This window comes from Molossus molossus, unplaced genomic scaffold (assembly GCF_014108415.1).
Source record: "Molossus molossus isolate mMolMol1 unplaced genomic scaffold, mMolMol1.p scaffold_m16_p_15, whole genome shotgun sequence".
Lineage (NCBI taxonomy): Eukaryota > Metazoa > Chordata > Mammalia > Chiroptera > Molossidae > Molossus > Molossus molossus.
In genome coordinates, this window is record NW_023425350.1 from 28,305,088 (window position 1) to 28,328,269 (window position 23,182).

Below are 23,182 nucleotides of genomic sequence, written 5' to 3' on the forward strand. Positions count from 1 at the left end.
CTTGTCTCTTTCTATACTACTCCACTAGTGCACTTTGAGATGTGCTTATGGTGTTTGTAGCATTACTTAGAAATATTATAATGAATGTTTGTCTTTGAAGGTTAAATCACTGGCTGACATATTTTAAAAGTATTTACTATATATATATATATATATATATATGAAAGAGTTAAACACTGAATGGAGTGTGAGGACTAGAGGGATTTGAATCATTAAGACACATCATTTGATTAGGTGGATGGAGAGGTGTGTGTTTGTATATACAACATTTACACTTACAGAGCTTTTTAAGGAAAACCTGATCTGATTTAAACTCACTGAAATTACTTTCTAACATTTATGTAGCTGTGAAGTCATTATTAACAAACTTAAAATAAAAAGTCCTTCACTTAAGTGACTTAAACTAACGTTAAACCAGGAGTTGTGAGTAGAAGACACCTTATAAATGAGAGTGATGTGACAACTAAACAAAAAGTGCCAGAGTCAGCCCTGGCCGGTTTGGCTCAGCAATTAAAGCATTAGCCTGCGGTCCAGCGAGACCCTGGTTCGGTTCCCGCTAAGGGCATGTACCTTGGTTGCAGTTTGTCCCCAGCCCTGGTTGGGTCGTGCGGTGGCAACCACTCAGTATGTCTCTTTCTTTTTTTTGGTTTTTGTTGTTTTTTTCCTCACCTGAGGACATTTTTTCATTTTTTGTTCAGATAGAGTGAGAGGGAGAGAAAGGAACAGAAAGAAACATCAACATGAAAGGGACACATCGAGTGGCTGCCTCCCGCACGACCCCAACCAGGGCCAGGGACAAACTGCAACCGAGGTACGTGTCCTCAGCAGGAACCGAACCCCTGTCTCTCCGAACCGCAGGCTGACACTTTAACTGCTGAGCCAAACCGGCCAGGGCTTGTCCCCTTCACATCGATGTTTCTCTCTCTCTCTCCCTCTCTCTCCCTCCCACTCTATCTGAACAAAAAATGGAAAAAATGCCCTTGGGTGAGGATTAAAAAAAGGGCCAGAGTCAGTCCTTTCTGGTGTGGAGATGGGGATTATTTAGAAACTAGGAGAGATTTAGTCATTCTGTATATAGCTCCTGTCTTTGGTTTCACATCTGGTTAGATTCTATTGATTCTTGGAGAACTTTCTCATTTATTTTCATTTTTTACATGGGTCTGTGAATACCTGGCTATACTGTCTATAACTGAAAATTCCTCACGTTAGCCATTCAGATTATCACTAATCCTAAGCCCAATAAAAGTCACATTTAGAGCAATGACTTTTTTTTTAAAGTTTAAAGCAATACATGTCCAGTTGTGCATGATCCATAGAAGATGACTAGCAAAATTTTAAAAAATGTCTCATGTCTGTGGCTAGAAATCTTCTACTTCTTATAATCTAAACACATGTGAATATATTATCAAAATGATAAATAAAATTATAGTTTTAAAAGAATTTATTACTAATATAATTTTTAAGGGGAAAAAATTAAATGCTTAGCCCTGAGTGGACATGTTACTTCTATAACATGCTAATCCTCACATAGTAAGGATTCTTTTTTAACTGCTTTATTGAGATATAATTCATATACCATAAAATTCATTAATTGAAAGTACACAATTCAAGAGATTTTAGTAAGTTCAAAGAGTCTTACAACCATCCTCACAAGCTAATCACTCCTCATTAGCCCCACCCACTTCCTCCTAGCCCAAGGCAACTGATCTACTTTCTGTTTCTATAGGTTTGCCTGTTATGGACATTTTGTATAAATCGAATCATAGGTCTTTTGTGTCTGTTTTCTTTCACTTAACAATGTATTCAAGGTTCATTCATGTTGTACTGCATATATTTGTATTTTGTTCCTTTTTGTGGCCAAATAATATTTCATTGTATGGATATACCCGCTTCATCAGTTGATAGACACTTGGTGTTATTTCCACTTTTTAGCTACTATGAGTAATGGTGCTGTGAACATTCAGACACAAGGTACAGTGTGGATATATGTTTTAAACTTTCTCAGGTATATACCAAGGAGTAGAGTTATTGGATCACATGGCAGCTCCATGTTTACCATATTGAGGAACTATTGAACTGTTTTTCACATCAGCTAAACCATTTTGCAATTCCACCAGCAGAGAGGGTTCCAGTTTCTCCACATCCTCACCAGCACTTGTCTTCATCTTATTTTGATTATAGCCAACCTAGTGGGTGTGAAGTGCCTTTTAATTGTGGTATTGATTTGCATTTCTCTGATGGCTAATGATGTTTAATGTCTTTTTCATGTGCTTATTGGCCTCTTTAGAGAAATATTTATTCAAATCCTATGCCCATCTTTGAATTGGTTTGCCTTTTTATTGCTGAGGTGTAAGAATTTTTTATACATTCTGGTTTGTTTGTTTGTTTTTATCCTCACCCGGGGACATTTTTCCATTTTTGTTCAGATAGAGTTGGGGGTGGGGGAGAAGCATCAATGTGGAAGGGACACATCAAGTGGCTGCCTTTCACATGACCCCAGCCAGGGCTGGGGACCGGAATCGAACCTGCAACTCATTGGTCAACAGGCCAACACTCTAACGGCTGAACCAAACTGGCCAGGTTTAAATACCTTATCTCCAGATATATGATTTGCATATACTTTCTTTCATTCTAAGGGCTATCTTTTCACTTTCTTGATAGCACAGAAGTTTTAAATTTTCATTAATCAGTTTATCTATTCTTATCTTTTGGCCATAAGGATTTACTCATATGTTTTCTCCTAAAAATTTTATGCTTTTAGCTCTTACCTTTAGGCCTCTTAACGCATCTTCAGTTAATTTTTGCATATGATGTGAGGTGGATATCCAAAACTTTATTCTTTTGTATGTGGATATCCAGTTTTTACAGCACTATTTGTTGAATGGGCTATTCTTTCCCACATTGAATGGCTATTGACACCCTTGTTGAAAATCAGTTGACCACAAATTTATGGATTTCTATCTGGACACTTAGTTCCATGATCAATATGTTCATCCTTATGCCAGTACCACAGTCTTGATTTTATTGCAGCTTTGCAGTAAGTTTTGAAATCAGGAAAAGTTAGTCCTCTAACTTTGTTCTTTTCCAAGGTTGTTTTTTGGAAGTTTAGGCTCTTTTGGATTTCCACTGGAATTTTAAGGTCAGCTTGTCAATTTCTACAAAGAAATAAGCTGACATTTTGATAGTGATTTTTTTTTTCTTTATAGATCAATTTGAGGGAATGTCACCATCTTAACATTAAGTCTTTCAATATATGAACAGGAGATGTTTTTCTATTTATTTAGATCTTCAGTTTCTTTCAAAAATATTTTTAGTTTTTAGGGTACAGATTTGCACTTTTATTAAATTTATACCTAAGTATTTCATTCTCTTCATGCTAAAGTGAAATTATTTTTTCAGTTTCATTCTTGGAATATTAATTACTGGTATATATAAATACAGCTGCTTTTTGTATGTTAATCTTGTGTCCTGCAACTTGGCTGAACTCATTTCTTAGTTCTGATAGTTTTTTGAGTGGATGCCTTAGGATTTTCTACATACAAGATCATGTGATCTGCAAACAAAGATAGTTTTCTTCTTTCCCAATCTGACTGCTTTATTTCTTGACTAATTTTCCTAACTAAGACCTCTACTACAGTATCAAATAGAAGTAGCAAGAGTGGTCACCCTTGCCGTGTTCTCTCTGTTAGAGGGAGAGCATTCAGCATTTTACCATTAAATATGTTAGTTGTGGGTTTTTCATAGATGTTCTTTGTCATTGTTGAAGAACTTTCCTTCCATTCTTAGTGTGTTGAGAATTTTTAATCAAAATAGGGTGTTGGATTTTGTCAAATGCTTTTTCTGGTCTATTGAGATAGCATGGTTTGTCTTTTATTAATATGAAGTACATTAATTGGTTTTCAGATGTGAAATCAACTTTTGTATTCCTGAGAGAAATTCTGCTTGGTCATGGTGTATAATTCTTTTTATATATTGTTGGATTCAGTTTGTTAGTGTTTTGGTGAAGATTTTTGAATCTGTATTTATAAGAGATACTGATTTGTAGTTACCTTTTGAAATCTTTGCTTTTGGTACCTGGGCAATACAGGCACTAAAGACTTTAATAAGGCTAATATTTCCTAAACGTAAATGAAGATTTAAAGCATACAAATGGCCCTGGCCAGTTTTGCTCAGTGGTTAGAGCGTTGGCCCGTGGACCAGAGAGTAGTCCTGAGTTCAGTTCCTGCTAAGGGCATGTACCTTGGTTGCAGTTTGGCCCTGGCCCCAGTTGAGGTTGTGTGGGTGGCAACCAGTTGATGTGTCTCTCTCTCATCGATGTTTCTCTGTCTCTCTTTCCCGCCTCTCCTTCCCACTGTATCTGAAGATAAATGCCAAAAATGTCCTTGGGTGAGGATTTAAAAAAAAAAAGCATACAAGTAGATAAAAATCAGTATATATTAGTTATTATTAATCATTAGTTACCAAAATATTAAATTTATTGAACCAATTACTATAAACCATTTAATTAATAAATTACACATAGGTACACTATACATAATTTTCAATTATAACGTTCTCTCATTTTTTTTAAATTGGTGCTTCTTGGTGGGATTTTAAATTCTTTATAAAGCTTACAATACATGTTAACCTGAATCATTATTAACTTGAAAGTTTGTAATCTCTGAATTATTGGTAAAAATACATTCTGCTTAATTTTTCCAAGACCCCAATTAATCATAATTCCCCTTTCTGGTTTTTGAAACCAGTTTCTCAGAAAGCACCTAATCTTTTTACCACCTCCAGACCTCAGACAAACCAGATATATTTACCATCCCATCAGGATGTCAGGTTAATATCACTCAAACAAAATTCTCCGAGCAGTTTACACACAACTTTATTCTGGTCTTGGTTGGACCTACTTCTGTTTCCAAATTGAAATGTAGTATATCAGGAAGGAATTTTTGTCATGGTTGTTTTATAGGCTGGTAATTGGAGGTGAGACACACAGAATTAGAAAAATCAGTAAACTTGAAGATAAAAAGCGCAAGTTAAAGTTGGAAATTGTTTTTTTTAAAAAAGGAATCCACAGAATTGAGTAGTATATAGAACATACTGTGTATAACATATAGGGATGGAAAAGGATGTGGGCAGACTAAAGAGAAGTGACTTCAAAGAAGACCCCAAAGTTTCTGGTCTCCAGTGACAGAGACAGCTGATAAAGAAGCATGCTGTGACAATGAGCCTGGCAAATGTCTAAGTAAAAGATTTAATTTTCATTTTTAATGTGGAATCACGGGACCCTAGACCTGGAGAGACTTAAGCAATCCAGCTAAACGTATCAGTTTTGATGGTGACTATACCTTGGCAAGCCAGCAATGTAGCTAAAGTGCTGTTATCAAATTTTAGCCAGATAACCGCTGACTATAAAGGTTCTAAACATAAGAAATGCTCCTGCTCAAAAGGGAGATGTCAAAGTCATATTAGCGCTACCTGAGACTTTCTATAATTAAAAGAGAAGACTTCTATTTAGAAAAGAACAGCTTTTCCCCTCTAATTTGGTATTACTTAACTTGTCCTATGAGCATTCCTGAGCTCATTTTCCAGACTTCAGTGTCTTTGAACTCTGTCAGCACAAAGCTCCCTGAGTTCTGCCTTGTTACAACTTCAGTTCTTAGTCACTCTTCAAATGCTTATTGGGCTCCTACAACTTGTAAAGTACTGATTTAGGTGAATTGAGTGGCCAGGCACAGAGAAATATGAGACCTACCCCCAAGTAGAGTATGTATGTACATAAAAAGATAAAGAATTTATATTAGTAGTTTAGTATTACTTGAATAAACAGGCACCGATGCTTGGAGATCAACAGAGAAATTACTGTTAGCCTGAGTTGTCAGAGAACACTTCATAGAGGAGGTGGGATTAATCCTGCCTTGAAAGAGTTCTTGGATCTTGAAGAGGCCGTGAAGAATGAGAAGCTCATCAGGCAGGAGTAATGGACTGAGCAAACTCAGGAAACTGCCTTCAGCACAAGACCATTTCTAAAGGCTTCTTGATACCTAAACAGTAGAAACCAAACTTGTTAGTCTGGCCTTTAAAGCCCACTGAAGATTTTTTAAATCTTTCCCTTACCACTTCAGCCAGAATAAAATGGTCAAGCTGTTGTCCCTTATATACACTCCAGCCCTTTTATACTTTTCTTTCTACTCCTCCCCACCTATTTATGTCTCACCTATCCTTGCCACATTTGATGTGATGAAATTTCAGATCACCCACATCCTCAGTGATTACTCCCTGCCTGAAATTTCATAATCCATAACTTGTATAACTCATATTACTTTGAACCATTTACCACTTTATTAACTCACTCTTTTCCCCCAATTAGATTATAAACTGTTTTGCCTCCTTTCCTCATTCTTTTCTTCTCTGAATCCTTAAGTGTTATTGTATCTCAAAGACAGAGAGCACACCCTTCCTTGATGTGAGACAGTGAAGAACACAGGCAGAAGCAGTGTCCTGGTTCTGCCATTAACTAGTTGGTTGGTGACTCTTTGGGGGTTTTGACATCATAGGATTTGAGTGTTGTTATTTGTAAAATAAGAAGGTTGAAATGGGCTTTTCTTCCCATTTTTGACTTTATGTTTTTCTGATTATAAAAGCCATATTCCTATTCTTGTAAGTATAAGATCATAAAGAAGCAGTGTCAGGGGAAAGTTAGAAACCTGCCACCTAGAGGACACACTTTATATTATAATGAATATTTTAAAACTCATTATGAATAGAGATATCTATTCATTTAGGGACTTTAAAATATGATACTTCCCAGCTCTAAAATCTTTATGATTGTTTTTTTGCCACTAAAGCAATATAGTGTCTTAAAAGGGGATAAAAATAAATGATGATACTATGTTTTGGTATTTGACTCACAAGTCAGATTAGTTTAAATATATGACCAAAGATTTCCCATCTCTGATGCTGAGCAGTTACATTCAGAAAGATCCATTAGGTTCTTTAGGCCGTATAGAGAGCCCCATAATGATTTCAGATTACCGTAAAGCAGAAGCTTGGTCCCAATGTATATACTCTAGACTAGAATAAGAATAAATTCAACACAGAGAAAACCTAAATATTTATTTCTAGAAAATTCCTTTTGTTAGTGGATTTGTTGTCCTCTCCATACCTTTATTAGGGACAGAGGTCCTAAACCCCAAAAATCTTTCTGAAGGGAGAACATAATTTATGCAGTGAAAAGATTGGGAGCTTTAAAATTACTTCTAGGGATCCATATAGAAGTTGTTTACTTTCAATAACAAAGTCATTGGATTATTGCTAAAAATTACCCAAGAAAGTAGAAGACTTGCCCTGGCCGGTTTGGCTCAGTGGTTAAAGAGTCGACCTGCGGTCCTGAGAGACCCGGTTCGGTTCCCGCTAAGGGTGCGTACCTCGGTTGCAGTTTGTCCACGGCCCTGGTTGGTCGTGCGGTTGCAGCCACTCGATGTGTCCCTTTCACATCGATGTTTCTCTCTCTCTGTCTTTTCCTCTCTCTCCCTCCCACTCTATCTGTACAAAAAATGGAAAAATGTCCTCGGGTGAGGATAAAAAAAAAAAAGTAGAAGACTTAATCTCTTATATGTGTTTAAAGAAATAGAAAAAGCAGCCCTGGCCAGTTTTGCTCAGTGGTTAGAGTGTTGGCCTGCAGACCAAGGAGTCCTGGGTTTGATTCTGGCCAAGAGCACATGCCTTGGTTGCAGTTTGTCCCCAGCCCTGGTTGGGGTTGTGCGGGTGGCAACCAGTCGATGTGTCTGTCTTTCTCTCTCTCTCCCTCTCTTTTTCTCCCTCCCTCCCACCTCTTTCCCACCTCCCTCCCACTCTGTCTGAAGATAAATGTAAAAAAAAATTCTCGGGTGAGGATTAAAGAAATAGGAAACACAGACAGAGCTTTGTTTCTCTTTTTTTTTATGGCTATAATTTGTAACTAATAAATGACTTTGAATTTTAGTTTTCTATATGTTATATCAAAAGGATAAAATTGTTTGCAGTTTTCCTAGAAAGGTTAAACTAACTTGGAAACAGTCTTAAAACAGTATCGGTTGGGGCTTCTCCAAAATAAAAATTGATCATTTTAAATGCCTAATACGGTATGGTAAAATTTCCATAAATTCGTTAAAAATTTGAAACCTCATGCCTACAGAGTGGTGGTGTGTCTCATTGTTCTGTAGGTGTGTCTGTTTAATCTGAGTAAGAATATTTTTTCCCTTACTCTGAAAGGGATCACTTGGCATCACTTCTTGGCTTAGAGGAGCATCACAGTGGTAGCCATAAAAGTTGATTAATGAAATAGATCCTCAAAAGAAACCTGTAATCAATGGGTACTATACAATTGCAGTAAAGTGTGTTTCTTATATACCTTTAGAAATAGAAATAATCAGTAAACATGCAGCATAGGCTTCAAAGTGCCAGTTTCCTACTTTTAAACACAAGTATTCACAAATAGAAGCTTTTTCTGTTACCTGGATAGAAGACAGAATTTAAGAATTAGGTTAGCTACTTAGAAGTTTTAGCCTATAGCTCACAAGTTACTAAAATTCATTCATAAATGTGTTAAGAGAGGGATTTCATTGATAGGTAGACAGTTGGGATCTTTTAGTCTTTCATGTCCTACCTTGAATTCACTAAAGCATTTGAAACAACATCATTAAACATGTTTTATTTTTAATTCTTTAAAGCACTTTCCTCTCATAAGTAGCATTTATTTTAATCTGAAAGAGAAATGATCTCTTTTCAGATATTAGTTTTATAATTACCTTTAAAATTGAAAAGAACTATCAGTATGGTTTCTGTTACTGGTTTATTTTAGTGGTATAATTTTTCCCATCTAAATAATTAAAAACAAAACTTGCTGCTCTTGTCCCATCCTGTTACATGAGATTAAGACAGTGATTTTATTTTTCTAGTCTTGTCCCATTTTCTCCACCCCAACTATTTCTTTCTGCGTGTTGTACTACTACTAAGTAATTCTTGCTAAAATTTGAGTTTTGTCATGTTCAAGACATTTTATATTCATTTATTCATTTTACAAGTATTTTTTAGTCCCCAACCTGTGCCAGGCAGTGCTAAACTCTGAACTCCTCCAACCAGCTCTGTGTGCTATCTATAACCTGCCTCCATGTGCTCTTAGCAAAAGCTCTGATAAGAGTCATTTATCATATAGTTGGACTTTAGGTCATTGTTTTACCTCTCGAGGCCTTTACATTTTTACTTTTCCTATAAATGTGAGTGAAAAACTGTCTCAAATTTAGTTTCCTTGTGCATGTGCCCCCTGCTGGTTCCTTTGAAATGACACCAAGTGAATGGCCCTCTGCTCTTCCCTCCCACTTTCACACTGTGCATGCTCCCTCCCACCTCCATAGCTATGCAGCTTCACTCCTTCTGCCTGAATTGCTGTGCTTCTTTTCCTCAAGGTTCAGCTCAACCCATATCCTACATCCTACCCTCCCTAAGGTTTGTCTGTGTCTGCTACCATTCATTTTCCTTAAGAGAGTCCTCTACTGTACATACATAGTCAACATCACTAAGATTGACACTTAATTGTTTTAATTGGCTCATTTCCTTTTCCCCAAATCTAGTATAATCTTCAAGAACACTGATAACACTGATCCTGTCATCTTACTCTATTTAGGCAGTAGTACCTAGCAAAGAAACATGTTGCATTCAGTGAGTACCTAAATAGAAATGAAAAATATTCTTAGTCCCACATAAGTATATTTATGTTGTATCTAGCAACATTTTTCAAAATGAATTCATCCTTCATTAGAAGAGGGAAACATGTCATATTTAAGGGCATTATTAAAGCATTATTAAAATTTCTTAATCTTTGAAAAGGGTAAAAGAAAATATTAGCAACCGTTTTTTTCTATCAATGCTAATATCTGATTTTTTTTTTTTTACTTCTCAACAGGTGGTTTGTTCTGGATGCAGAAACCAGAGATCTAGTTTCTATCCATACAGATGGGAATGAACAGCTCTCTGTGATGCGCTACTCAGTGGGTAGGTAGATTTACCCCCACCCTGGTATTCACAGTGTTTCTCTATAATTGGTTATTTTCACTTCCAGTAAAGCTGACTACTTTTTTCTGTCTTCTCTAGAGTTGTTAAGTGTTGAATATGTTTCCCCCAACATCAGATTAAATTCTGCTGCAGGAAATGGCAAAAGATCTAAAGTTAAACAACATTCTAAATCATCAAGCAAATGTAAATTTATAATGAACTGTTGCAACTGCATTTGCAATTTGAAAGCAATCAACTCTCTGCCCGTCCCCAGCACTTTTTTTTTTAACTAAGTATACTTAGAATTGTGAATTGGTACTAGATTGAATGTTACATCTGTTTAGCAACCTTTTCTTTGTATGTAAGAGAATATTAAAACAATTATAGTAATATTAACAATACACAGATTGTATAGGCCCTTCAAGTTCTTTAAAATCTAGTAGTATTGTTATTGGTTACATAATAATGACTGTTTTGTTATAAGATAAAATACTCAGCAGCTCATAAGAATTTGATAAATTTGTTTAGCCTTGTTTGAATAATTCTACTTTATTCAAAATATTAAGTTTCCATAGTATTCTAATTTCTTTTTCCCCTTATTATGGTTTTGATTCATAATCGTTCTTCCCTGGAGTTATTATGACATTTGCTTATATTAAAAAATATATTCCAGTAGTAGTTGGATCAGTGTGGGGTCCAAAGGATCCTTTCAGTTGCTTCTGAGTTCTTTCATAGGAAGCACTGAAAACTATTCTGAGTTGAAAAAGGAAGAGCCCGGCCAGTGTGGCCCAGTGGATTGAGCATCGTGCTGTGGACTAAGAGGTCCTGAATTCCCAGTCAGGGCACATGCCTGGGTTGTGAGCTCGATCCCCAGTAGGGGGCGTGCAGGAGGCGGCCAATCGATATTTCTCTCTCACATTAATGTTTCTATTCCTTCCTTCCGCTCTCTCTAAAAAAAAAGATAAAGACATATTTTGAAAAGGGAAAGTATTTGGTTCAAACTATAACCCTGGCAAGAGTCAAAGCAGAAAGGTTTTCTGATTTGGATTGGCTTTTTTCAGTACTATAGTAACAAATAACTACTGCAAATGTAGCAGTTAAAATCTAAGGGTCAGTTGGACTTTATTGACCATCTGTTCTGTGGTAAGCACAATAGAGGAGACCATAGAGAAAAGAACATGTCCCTTCCTAAGAGAACTGACCCTGTATTTGGGGAGGTCATATGTGCTCAGCTGAAATGAGCAATTGTACACTCAGCTTGCCATATGAATACTATGACTTAGACCCATAAAAGTAGGTTAACCTCCTCGGGGCCAGATTGTAGCTAACTAAGAGGAGATGAGGCTAGAATGAGGGTGTAGACTCCAAAGCATGGGACCGTCTCCAAGAAGGAATTGTAGACTGGACTAGATGACCATTTGTTTTCCAAATGTGCTTAGTGATGGAAGAATTCATTCATCAAACACTACATAACAGTTAAATTGATGAGACTGAACAACATTTGTAAAATATCATTTGGTATAGGCCCAATAAAATAACAGTAAATAAGTCTACCGATGTATTTCTCTAGTCAACACTCTTTCCTGCTTCGTTCTAGATGGCACCCACCTGGCTGTAGGATCTCACGACAACTTTATTTACCTCTATGTAGTCTCAGAAAATGGAAGAAAATATAGCAGACATGGAAAGTGCACTGTAAGTAGTGAAGTAAAATAAATTGTGAAACTATTTGAAAACCAGTTTTTTACTTCTATAAAAAGAGAGTTAAATGTTTACATTGATGTATCTGTTGTTTTCTGCCCTTAGCTGCTTTAAACTTCAATCCCTATCTTTGAAAACTATGATTACCTGACTACAGAATATTACAGTTCCCAGTGTACTCTAGAAAGCTTTCTCCTTTTGATGGGAGTTTAATACTTGTTTGTCTCTGACTAGTTTTAAGGTGGTTTCTTAAATCTATTTCTATCAGAAACCTTAGAATAACACGTTTCAAAAATGAGGTGAGTCAGAAATGAAAAGGTCACTCACTTTAGGTGGGGGTAAGGAGGTGTTAATCCTTACCTGAGGGTATTTTTCCATTGATTTTTTTTTTTTTTTTTTTTTTTTTTTTTTTTTTTTTTTTTTAGATAGGGATGGGGAAGGGAAAGGGAGGGAAGGAGAGAGAAACATCAGTGTGAGAGAGACCGGGCCAGGGATCAAACCTACAACTGAGGTACGTGCCCTTGACCAGGAATTGAACCTGTGACCCTTCAGTTCACGGGCTAACACTCTTAACTGCTAAGCCTAACCGGCCAGGGCAGATCACTGACTTTTAATCCCAGTGTCCCATGTTCTGGCCTACCCTGACACCCTGCAATTTCCTGTATCACCTCTCTGCCACTAAAATAATTTATATAGATATTGGTCTGCATTAAGAAAATTAACAAACATTTAATTTGTTGCCATTTCAGATTGACATGGTTCACTTTAGGATGAAGATTAGATTCAATTCTGTAAATATACTGAGTACTTACCTTATGGCAGGTACTCTGCTAACTAGAGAAGTGTTCTAGGCACTGGAACTATTTGCAAGATTTGTTCCTTGTCCTAAAAATGTACACATTTGAGCTGAGGACATGATGAAAAAGGCTGCTAGTACAGCATAATGGTTAAGGGCACAGACTTGGGATTGGACTACAGATTTGAATTCTTATTTCAGCACTTACAAGCTAGTGTGACCTTGGGTAAGTTGCTTAATCCTTCTACTTCAGTCTTCTCATCTGAAAGATGAGGATAATAGTTTCTGTTTCACTGGATTAAAATGAGTTAATGCATTTAAAATACTTAGGATAGTGCTTGGCACATAGTAAGTCTCAATATATGTTAACTATTATTTTTATAGAAAATGAGGTAGCTTGATATGTATGGTGTTAGACAACTTTAGGATTAGCAAATCACTTGATGAATTAATGATTATCAGCACAGATTCTTTTTTGTTGTTGTTCAGGTAGAGTGGGAGGGAGAGAGAGGAACAGGGAGAGAGAGAGAGAAACATCGATGTGAAAGGAACACATCGAGTGGCTGCCACCCGCACAACCGACCAGGGCCGGGGACAAACTGCAACCGAAGTATGCGCCCTTAGCGGGAACCGAACCTGGGTCTCTCCGGACCGCAGGCCGACGCTCTAACCGCTGAGCCAAACCAGCCAGGGCCAGCACAGATTCTTTAACAGCCTTTATCACAAAATAGTTTCAGGGGAATAAGTAAAAAATTAGTTTTCTTTTAATTAATAAACAAAACCCAGGCCATTTACTATTTGAAGAGGACAATTATTTTTTGGCATATTTTGTACCATTTGCTAAAACCAGGTGTACAAGCAACCTGGTCTACACCTGGTCTACAAGCAACCCTCAAAAGTTTTAGAATTTATCCAAAATATTTTTGTTTGCCTTGACTGAAGTTATGGATCATTATCTATTAATTGGTAGAAATCTTTTAGTCAGTGTTTTAATATTTGTGATATTGAATAATACAATAATGCCTCATTATGCAACAGGATTAAATAAAATGTTCCCCTGAAAGGAATTTTCAGATTACCAAAATTTACCTTAATTAATTTTTACCTTAACTTTTTTATAAAGTTCATGTCATTAATAAACAGAATATATCACATATAATTTAATCTTATGGTATCATAAAAGTTTATAGGTAGCACACACTTAGCTCGGCCCTCATTTTACGGACGAAGAAACTGAGTTTCGGAGACGATAAATGACTTGTCCTTGGTCACTTGTTGACATAGTGGCAGATCTGGGACTTAAACCCTGTTCTTATCTCAGTAGAGCAAACTTTCTAATGTATGGTAATGCCTCAAATTTTTGAATATATATAATTGGACTGTACTCTCACAGTACAAACTGATTCAGAAAGGAAACATTGGATCAGGAGAATGACCTTGGAGGTGTAGAGAAATGGCTAGTTTATCAACTGCACGAGACTTGGTCTTCTCCGTTTAGGCAGCTTTTATGTTTCAAGCATTTGAAAGTATTATTTTGAGATATCCTAGGAACTGTTAAAGTTTATTAGTACTGTTTGAGGCTATAATGAAAGGTTCAGTTACTCTGCTTTTCTAATTATCTTCTGTTTTGTCTTTGCTTCCAGCTGTCACGTCTCCTTGCTGTCTGCTCCCACCAGCTGGTCTTAGAGTTTCATATTCACTTCTTTTATCTGTTGTCTGCTATGATATAAGACAGACAAAACTGGGCTAATGGTGGCTCTGTCACTTAATAATTTACGACTTTAGGCAAGTTAATTAACTTCTCTGAGTCTAAATTTCATTATCTTAAAATTGGAGATTATACTAGTTCCTACTTTATAGGATTGTTGTGAAGATTAGATCTTTGTTAAAATGTTGCAACCGGAACTACTCTCGGAGTTCCAAGTACAAATGATGTCTTCTGTTTTATTTCCAATATTTTCCGGTTACTAGTCAGCAGTTAAGGGACCACCGTAGCTGCAGAAGCATATTTAGAACTTTAGAAAGTGTCCCTCTAATGAATTGTAGTCGGAGCTTGTCCCTCTTCACGGCACCACGTCTGAGGAAATGTCAGTTGAGAGGACAGCTGGCACCCAGGCACATGAAGGAGCACTTGTTAGAAGGCGCTGGCCAGCCAGTGGTGTGCTTGATGAGGTGGTTCCAGGCCAAGGCCTTGCTCGCATTCTCATAAGCTAAAAAACAAAATAAGATCCACTTGAGAAAGATGGACTTACATCATCCAGGTTATCCAAAGCTGGGTTTTAAAGTATCGGTTTATAACAGGAACTGTAACTTGCAAAGAACTGAATTCTAGTCTCCTCTGGTCAACCAAATGTTCTTTATATAAACAAGCGTCAGAAAACGAGTCATAATCAGAATGCCAGTTTATTCATTTAAAGTAAGATATGTAAATGCCTCGGGGACAGGGCGTGAGGATCCTCCAGCCAGTACTTCTCTTTAAGCAAAAAAGTGCATATGGAATCAGAGTATAATGAGAAAGGTGAGTGAGCTCAGCACCTGCGTCCACAGCAGGGTGGGAGCTGCCACTGGGATTGGTCTTGGTCCAGGTCCCTCTGCTCTGGACATGAGGTGGGTGTTGCCCACATTTGCCTCTGTGGCTCCATTTTCTGTGCAGACCACCATACCTGCACCCCCACCTGAAGAACACCTTTGGATAGTCATACACGCAGTCAGGTTGTGCTCTAGACTCGCTGGCCTTGGAGCCATTAGGACTCTTCACTGCCTTTTCTGATTTGATTTAATTTTATGTTAATTCTAAAGTTTAACTCTCAAAGAGTTGGGGGGAACATCCAATTTTAGTTCCCATAAGCACACAGAACTTGCTCTTCCAGTCATTGAAACTTATTTTCATTTTCTACTGATCCAGGATCTCTTTATCTTCCTGAAGTTTATCCTTACCCACTTAAAAAATTTCAGTGTTTAGAAAAACTTAGCAAAACTCTAAATTTGGAGATTTATTGTGTATTCCCCCTCCTAAGTGTTCTTTAAAATTGTTTCTGATCTCATTTAGAATAAAATTTTATGGCATATAAAGGGCAAAAGAGAGTATTATCTTGTCAGCATCCTCTTTTGGTGAATAAGAAAATTGAGGCAACTATGTAGCAGGTGCTCATTTATCACAGTTCTTTGTTTTGTGTTCTAACCCTCTGAGCAGCCAAGCTCAATTAACACAGTTACCTTACAATGTCAGTACATGAACAAGCTCAGTTCTAAAAGTGGCAGAGACTGAGTTAAAACTGATGTATCCATTCAATCCTTGGAACTCTGGGAAACTTCAGCATGTGCTGGAAGAGTCTGAGAGCTCTTTGGGTTTCATCTTTTCTCACATATCCTGCCACTTCCCTTTCTCTCTCCCATTTCTAAGCCCTTGCATTTAGTTCTAAAACAATCTTTGTCTTGTTAGGAGTGGTAGAAACAAGGACATTCATCTTTTAGAGGGGTGTCTTGATTTTGGAGTAGTACAGAAGGGAGAGTAAGATACTTCATTTGCATCCTATTTCTGCAAATAGCCCAGTGTCCCAGCAATGAGCCTTTTTTCTCTTTCATAGACATTAGCTAGCTTTGTATGTCTGCTTGTATTTTAGTCTAGCCACTCATTATGTCACTGGATTATAGCCATTAAGACATTGCTTGTTAATTAGCAATATGATAATCATAAATCCCATGGAAAGGCATAACTCTGATTATCTAAGAAAGCAGTATTTGCTTCTTACACATTTGTGCTCACATGTGCCTGCCTCAAAGATCTACATTTAAAAATGTGAATGAACATATTTTCTGCTGAAGCTGCTTCTGTACTTGCTGTTATGTGACAAATGATACCTTCTCACAAACACACATGTCAGGTTTCTTTACTGTACGTGACTAGGCCTGACCCACCTCTTTGAAGGAACCCAAGTGATCTTCCAAGAAATCATTTACTCTTCATGAGCCTGACTTCTCAGGGCCAGCTGAGGAATTGAGGGGAAGTGAGGTGAATGGAGTCATTCCTAGTACTGTTCATCCATGGCAGCCTTTCACTTCCTCCCCATGGCCTGTCTCTGCCCTCTCACTTCCCACGTGTGCCCCTGGGAGCATGTCTTCTCTCTGCCTTTGGGTTCTCCAAATATCCCTCCCAAGCACACTGCAAACCTCCTCGGCCTCATCTGTGGCATTTTGTTCATGTAATTTAGCAGGACCTTTTTTGTTTTACTTCCCGTGAGAACTTCCATCTTTTTAGTGTTTAGTAAATATTTTAAAAAGTGGTTTGACTAAATTATAGGATTCATGAGTTCATGATTGTATCATATATTCACTGTGTAAGCAGTTTGATTTTGTAACTGCTGCTATAGAAAACCCTTTAAAGCTCTGGATTCAGAAGCTCTTTTTAATTTGTCTCCTGCAAAACCCTAGGATTTGGGGTGGGGCTGGCATTGATCTAATTTTATTTGTTCTACATACTGGGCTTCTCAAGTATGATTTAATATGATAGAAGGATCTTAAAACTAAGACTGTTGGTTGATTTTCTCAAAGATCTCTGAGTCTTGTGCATTTTGAGTGTCGCGAGGTTTTAGTTCTGTTGCTTTCTGTGCAGTGTTTCTTTACCGCAGCCTTTCCTGTGCTGTTTTGAAAATGTACTTAAAAGGTCCTTAATTACTTACAGATTTCTTTGTTTAAATGCTACTTTTTCAATGCTTTCTGCTCATCTTTGTGTTGCAGAAATGTGTGAGAGATAAGCATGATTTCAATGCTGGGTTTAATTTGGTCCAGAATCATCTGACCTAGGTTTGAACTCGGGCTCCAATTCTTTATGACTTCAGAAGTTAATTCACCTCTCTCTGCCTCCTAATCTTCTTTACCTACTAAGTGGGCAACCTCAGTGAAGGTTGCTGTGAGGTGTATGTAAAGAACTGAAACGTAATGCCCTATACATAGAAAGTACTCAGTAAATGTCAGGTGTTACTAGTGACAGCGGTAGCATTATTCTCAGTAACTAGATGAGCCCTGGTTTGTACCGAAGGGTGTTGTTAACATGAGTTTAACATAAATCTATGAAAGTTCAAAATTATTTTCTGATTATGGACAATTGTGTGTGTTTTTTTCCTTAAAAGAATTTAATTGTTCTGATTGACCTGAAGGTTCTATTCTATGTGCAATAGAATTAAGATTATTTTATTGTGCACCTCAGTGCAACATAATGGCTTTCTGTTTGACTCAAATTTCTGTGTATCTTTTAACACTGCTGCTCAAAGTTCTTAGCCTAGGAGATGTAGCATATCGAAGTTGCAGTGACTTAAAAGCCAAAAGCATTACAAAGTCTGTTAGGATAGGCAAGCAGAGCTGGTGAAAATAAGTGTTCTTTTTGCCAGGATTTTGGTAATTGAAAATATATATCGAAAAGAGAAAAAAGTAAAAGACTTTTTAACTGTCTACTTAGAAATCTCCACAAAAATAATCTCTAAAACTGATGCAGTATTTCAACAAGGCAGGAGGATTCAATATTACTATAACAGTTAGGAATTACATTGCAGCACCTGGTGACTTAAATTAGGAATATGATCTTATTTAAAAGAAGTCGTTAGGGACTCGGGATTCTTCTTTCTTTCTATATCAGCCTAAATAAGATGCTGCTGGGACTTAGTCATCACATCCAGGAAGAAAGGACCAGATGAGGGGAATAAAGGGCCCTTCTCCTAAGTCAGTTCTCTGAAAGTATTCCTGGAAGTGCCACTCAGTGACTTCTGCCACCCCTAGCTGCAGAAGAGTTTGCAAAATAGTTTCTTAGCTGGGCACTTAATGAAATGGCAGACTGTAGATTCAATAGGTAACTAGCAGTCTGCACTCCAAACATCAACTTTCTTTCAAACCAGCAAAAGCATACCAAAACTGCAGTGGGGAAAAAAAAACCTATTCACCAGAGTAACAAAAACAGTAGATGCTTTGTAAATAAACGGAGCAAGAAAAGCACAGGAAGCTAAGTGAAGCTTGGCCGAAGGACAAACAGAACTAAAAAAAAAATTAGAGATGTAATGTGTGTCTAAATGAAAAGACTTGATAAAAATTTCTGTTCTTTGCAAATTATTCTCTAAATTTGATGCACTCCCTGTTAGATTTTCAACATGATGTTTATGAGCTTGATAAAATGGTTCTGAAGTTCATCTGAAATTTTCCACATACCATGAAACTATCCCAATTGGCTAGGAATAAGCAAATAGACTAATGGGACAGAAAGGAAAATCCAGAAACAGATCTGCTTATGTGGAAGTTTGCTAGGTAATTAAAAGAAGTATCTGAAATTAACAGAGAAAGAATGAGCTGTTTTCTACCTGTGTTATCTAGCATCGCAGCTACTAACTACAACTTTTCTGTTTATGAAATGAAATATAATCCAGTTCCCTGGAGTACTCCCAGATCCCTAAATCTGGGCCTTGGTACTTTTTTAAAAACTCCCCAAGTATTTTTAATACACAGCCAGGGTTGCAACCACTGATGTAGATGATCTTCCAGGCAGTTGACAAAGATTTAGCTAAAATATTTCTGATTTTTTCAGAGTCGTATTTTTGGGCTTTGTTGCTGGTGACTATTATTGTAGTTACACCATTCATCTACTTAATGGCAGTAATGAAGGTGCCAGCTTGGAATACTTCCTAAGGTTATGCTAGGTTTTGCTCCCAACTGTCTTTGGCTTGGGCTGATGTTTGAGGCTGTTTGCCCTAAGCTGTGCATGTACCTTGGCCTGTGAGTTGAGTGGCCAAGGACACTCCAAGGTGGTGTCTGGGAAGGTAGCACTATAGACCCCCAGCAGCTGCATTTAATCTTTTCTTTCCTTAGATACTGGAATCCATACCAGGGAAAAATTACTCACTTTATTTTTCAGTATGAATTGATAACTTCCCCCAAGTCTTTGCTGCTTTTCCTACTCAAGTCTTTTGAGAATGCTTACATTGATTTGCCTTCTAAATATGCTTCCTGTTCAACACAGATGAATTATATGAATATTCTGTATACATACAATGCTATTAAATTCTTTTCACAGGGATTCAGATAGTAATTTTTATATACTTCTACATTAGGATGACTGGTTCTCGGACAACTGTACTTTGCCATGACTAATTTGGTGAAACCCTTCACTCATGTAGCAGTTTTTGTATCTTAGAAGCATAGCTCCTACAGTCACCAGAGCCAGGCATCAGATTCGTGTGAACTATGAAAAGTATTTGTGCGAACCCCATCCTTCTGCCATAGACAGGAAATGTCCAGTAACCACGTCTTTCTGGCTTTGAAAACTGATTTCTTACTAAGTTGGTAGGTCTGTGTGCCTGGCAAGTGATTCCCAGCCTGCTTTCCAGTATACCACCTAATCTCCAGTGACTTCAGGAAGCTTCAGTTTTCAAATTTATAGAATTTAAATTCATAAATATGTGTATTTGCTGTGCAACACTGGGGGAGATCATGTTGTTAGACTTCAGAAGTGTAATAGAATAATTAGAATAGTTTGCATAAATCATTAAAAATTATGCCTAAGGTATTTTGAATTTATTAACTTAAAAACCACATGCACAGAAAGCTAGTAATTCAGAAAGTACATTAGAAATTCAATGTTTTACCACAGCCTATAGGAGATGAAGTGATGTTGATGCTCCATTGACTTTGGTAAACCGATAAGTCCTGTGATTTATCTGAAATTGTTTATTGGAAGTCATCAGCTGCTTACATGTGACGCCAACAAAATACAGCATTTAGGTTTTTCAATTCCCGTGGTTTTAGTAAAACCTAAGCAGAAAAAGAGCATTCTTCTTGTTTAAGGAATGTTTTAAGGAGTCAGGTGATTATATTGGATCCAGCTGTTCTGAAGAAGTACAATGTTGGGTGACTCTTCCAGAATATTCTTTGGAGATAGTTTTCCTAGGAGACTTCCATATGACTGCTGTATGTGTGTCATAGTCCTCAGCCTCTGGGATGTACCTTGGATACTCAAGAAGCAGCGGAGGAAAATTGTACTCTCTGAGCAACCAGGAACCAAGACTTCATTCTCAAAAACAAAGTCACTCTGACAGGGATACCAGTGATCTGAAATATGGCTTGAGGGTATGATACCTGTTGCAGTGTCCTTTAAGAGGTTATCTTTCTTGGAAGTCTCTAACAGATAAATAGTAGGTGCTTGTTGCTGGTACCTAAGTGGAGAGGCCAACAGGATACTCCCAAATTCCAAGTGCTTACCGTTTCCACTGTAGTAAGACCTCTTTTAGCTCTAGAGTTCTATCTTTGGCTCCCAACAAGATAGAGCAAAAAAAGGACTAAAGAGCTGCTGTGAGCCCTGTTCAGTTCTACAGGTTGTGATACTGCTCTCTACACATTAGGAATTCCAGGTGAATGGCTACTCAAAACGGTATTGGCTAAATATTAAACCATTTATTATTCAAAACTCAAAATGCTTTCTAATAGGTGATCTCTCTGTTGTTTCCTAGGGACATTCCAGCTATATCACACACCTTGACTGGTCCCCAGACAACATTTATATAATGTCCAACTCTGGAGACTATGAAATATTGTACTGTAAGTATCAGTGATCACACATAGCTGAGATGTGTCTGCCAGGGGCACTAATGAGCAGGCTGTGTGCAGGCTGAATTGTGTGGAGCATGCATTTTGGCCTCTCTGACCTGGCAAAGCATATGTTACTCTGAGCTAAGGAATGAAAATTTCAAATGTGCTTCAATTCTCCAAGAAAGTAGTGAGTTAATTTAAATGTGCAGACATGTAGACATGTAGTTATAAGAAATTAACTCAAGGAGATTGATACTGCTCTGAATGGTTTTGTCTTCAGCAACTCTTCCTGGAGACAGGAAAAAGTATAATGGATGGACATTTATGCTTTTTATTTTTTAAATTCTCACCTGAAGATATTTTTTCTATTGATTTTGAGAGAAAATGGAAGGGAGGGAAGGGGAGAGAGAGAGACATACCAACTGGTTGCCTCCCTCAGGTCCCTCGGGTGGGGCTGAGATGGAACCTGCAACCTAATTACATGCCCTTGACTGGGAATAGAACCTGAGACCCTTGGTGCATAGGCCAGTGCTCTAACCAGGGAGCCACACCAACCACAGCCATTTGTGCTTTTTTAAAAATACTTTTTTACTAATTTGTTTTAGAGAGGAAGGGTGAGAGAGAGAGAAACATCGATTGGTTGCCTCCTACACGCCCCTTATACTGGGGATCGAGGGGTATCAAAGCAACAACCTTTTGGTGTATGGGACAATGTTCCATCTACTGAGCCACACCAGCTGGGCCATTTGTGCTTTTGTTGTTGTTAATACTCACTCAAGGATATTTTTCCATTGATTTTTAGATAGAGAGGGAGGGAGGGAGGGAGAAGGAGAGAGAAACATCCATGTGAGAGATACACATGGATTGGTTGCCTCCTGCACGACCTTGACCGGGGCTGGGGCTCAAACCTGGAACCCAGGTGTACACCCTTGACTGGAATCAAACCTGCGACCCTTGGTCCGTGGGCCAACACTTAACCACTGAGCCAAACCAGCCAGGGCCCATTGGTGCTTTTTAAAGAAAACAACTTCAATGGGAAACAATTTGTGATTCCATAAACCCTGTTTAAGTAAACACTTGCTTTTCCTTTTTAAATGTGTCATAATGTATTTCAGTATATGGATTATAAATACAAGTAAATGTGGCTAGATTGAATCAAGATGCACTTTCAAATACATTTATACACTATGATTATACTTCCTGTTTCTAAATTTAAAGGGAATATTCTAGATGGCTGCAAGCTAATCAGGAATCGATCAACATGCAAGGACATCGATTGGACAACATATACCTGTGTACTAGGCTTTCAAGTCTTTGGTAAGGAGGTGACACCTGATGGGAAAAGACTGTGGGATTTTATAGATAATAATTACTTGCCTAAATTCCTCAGTTAAACAGTCTACATGTGTTCTTTAGTGTTATCACTATCAATGCCAGATTCTGAGAAATTAAACCAATATGAACGAGGTTTGTACCTAATAGCACAGATTACCTGTCCATTTTTTTTTCTCCAAGTGAAAATTGAAACTTTTAAATTTGTAAAGGCACTTTTAAAACATCTTTATTATCATTCACATATATAATTCACCTAATGTGGACTTCAGTAGTTTTAGTATATTCACAGTTGTGCTTCCATCATCGCTAATTTTAGAACATTTTCATCTCCCCAAAAAGAAACCCTCTACCTCCTAGCAACCACTAAAATCTACTTCCTCTAGTGATTGGTCTATTCTGGATAGTTCTTATAAATGGAATCATGTAATATGTGATCCTTTGAGACTGGCTTTTTTCATTTAGCCTATTTTCAGGGTTCATCCATGTTGTAGCATGAATCAGTACTTCATTGTATGGCTGAATAATATCCTGTTGTATGAATATACTGCATTTTGTTTTTCTATTCATCAGTTTCCACTTTTTAGCTGTTTCCACTTTTTAGCTATTATAAATAATGTTGCTGTGAACAGGCATGTGTAAGTTTTTGTGTATGCATGTTTTCATTTATCTTAGATATAGACCTACAAGTGGAATTGCAAGGTCAAATGGTAACCGGGTTTACCAGTTGAGGAACTGCCAGGCTGTTGCCCAAAGTGTTTGCAC

At 37.5% G+C, this 23,182-nt stretch overlaps 1 protein-coding gene across 1 annotated transcript in view; it reads left to right on the top strand.

Annotated features, from left to right (window-relative positions):
* Positions 1-23,182, top strand: part of EML4 (EMAP like 4) — a 157,677-nt gene that overhangs the window by 129,998 nt on the left and 4,497 nt on the right. The window contains 4 exon segments of the mRNA XM_036263513.1: positions 9,935-10,023; positions 11,621-11,718; positions 21,007-21,094; positions 22,304-22,402. Coding sequence (XP_036119406.1) covers positions 9,935-10,023; positions 11,621-11,718; positions 21,007-21,094; positions 22,304-22,402 — 374 coding nt within the window.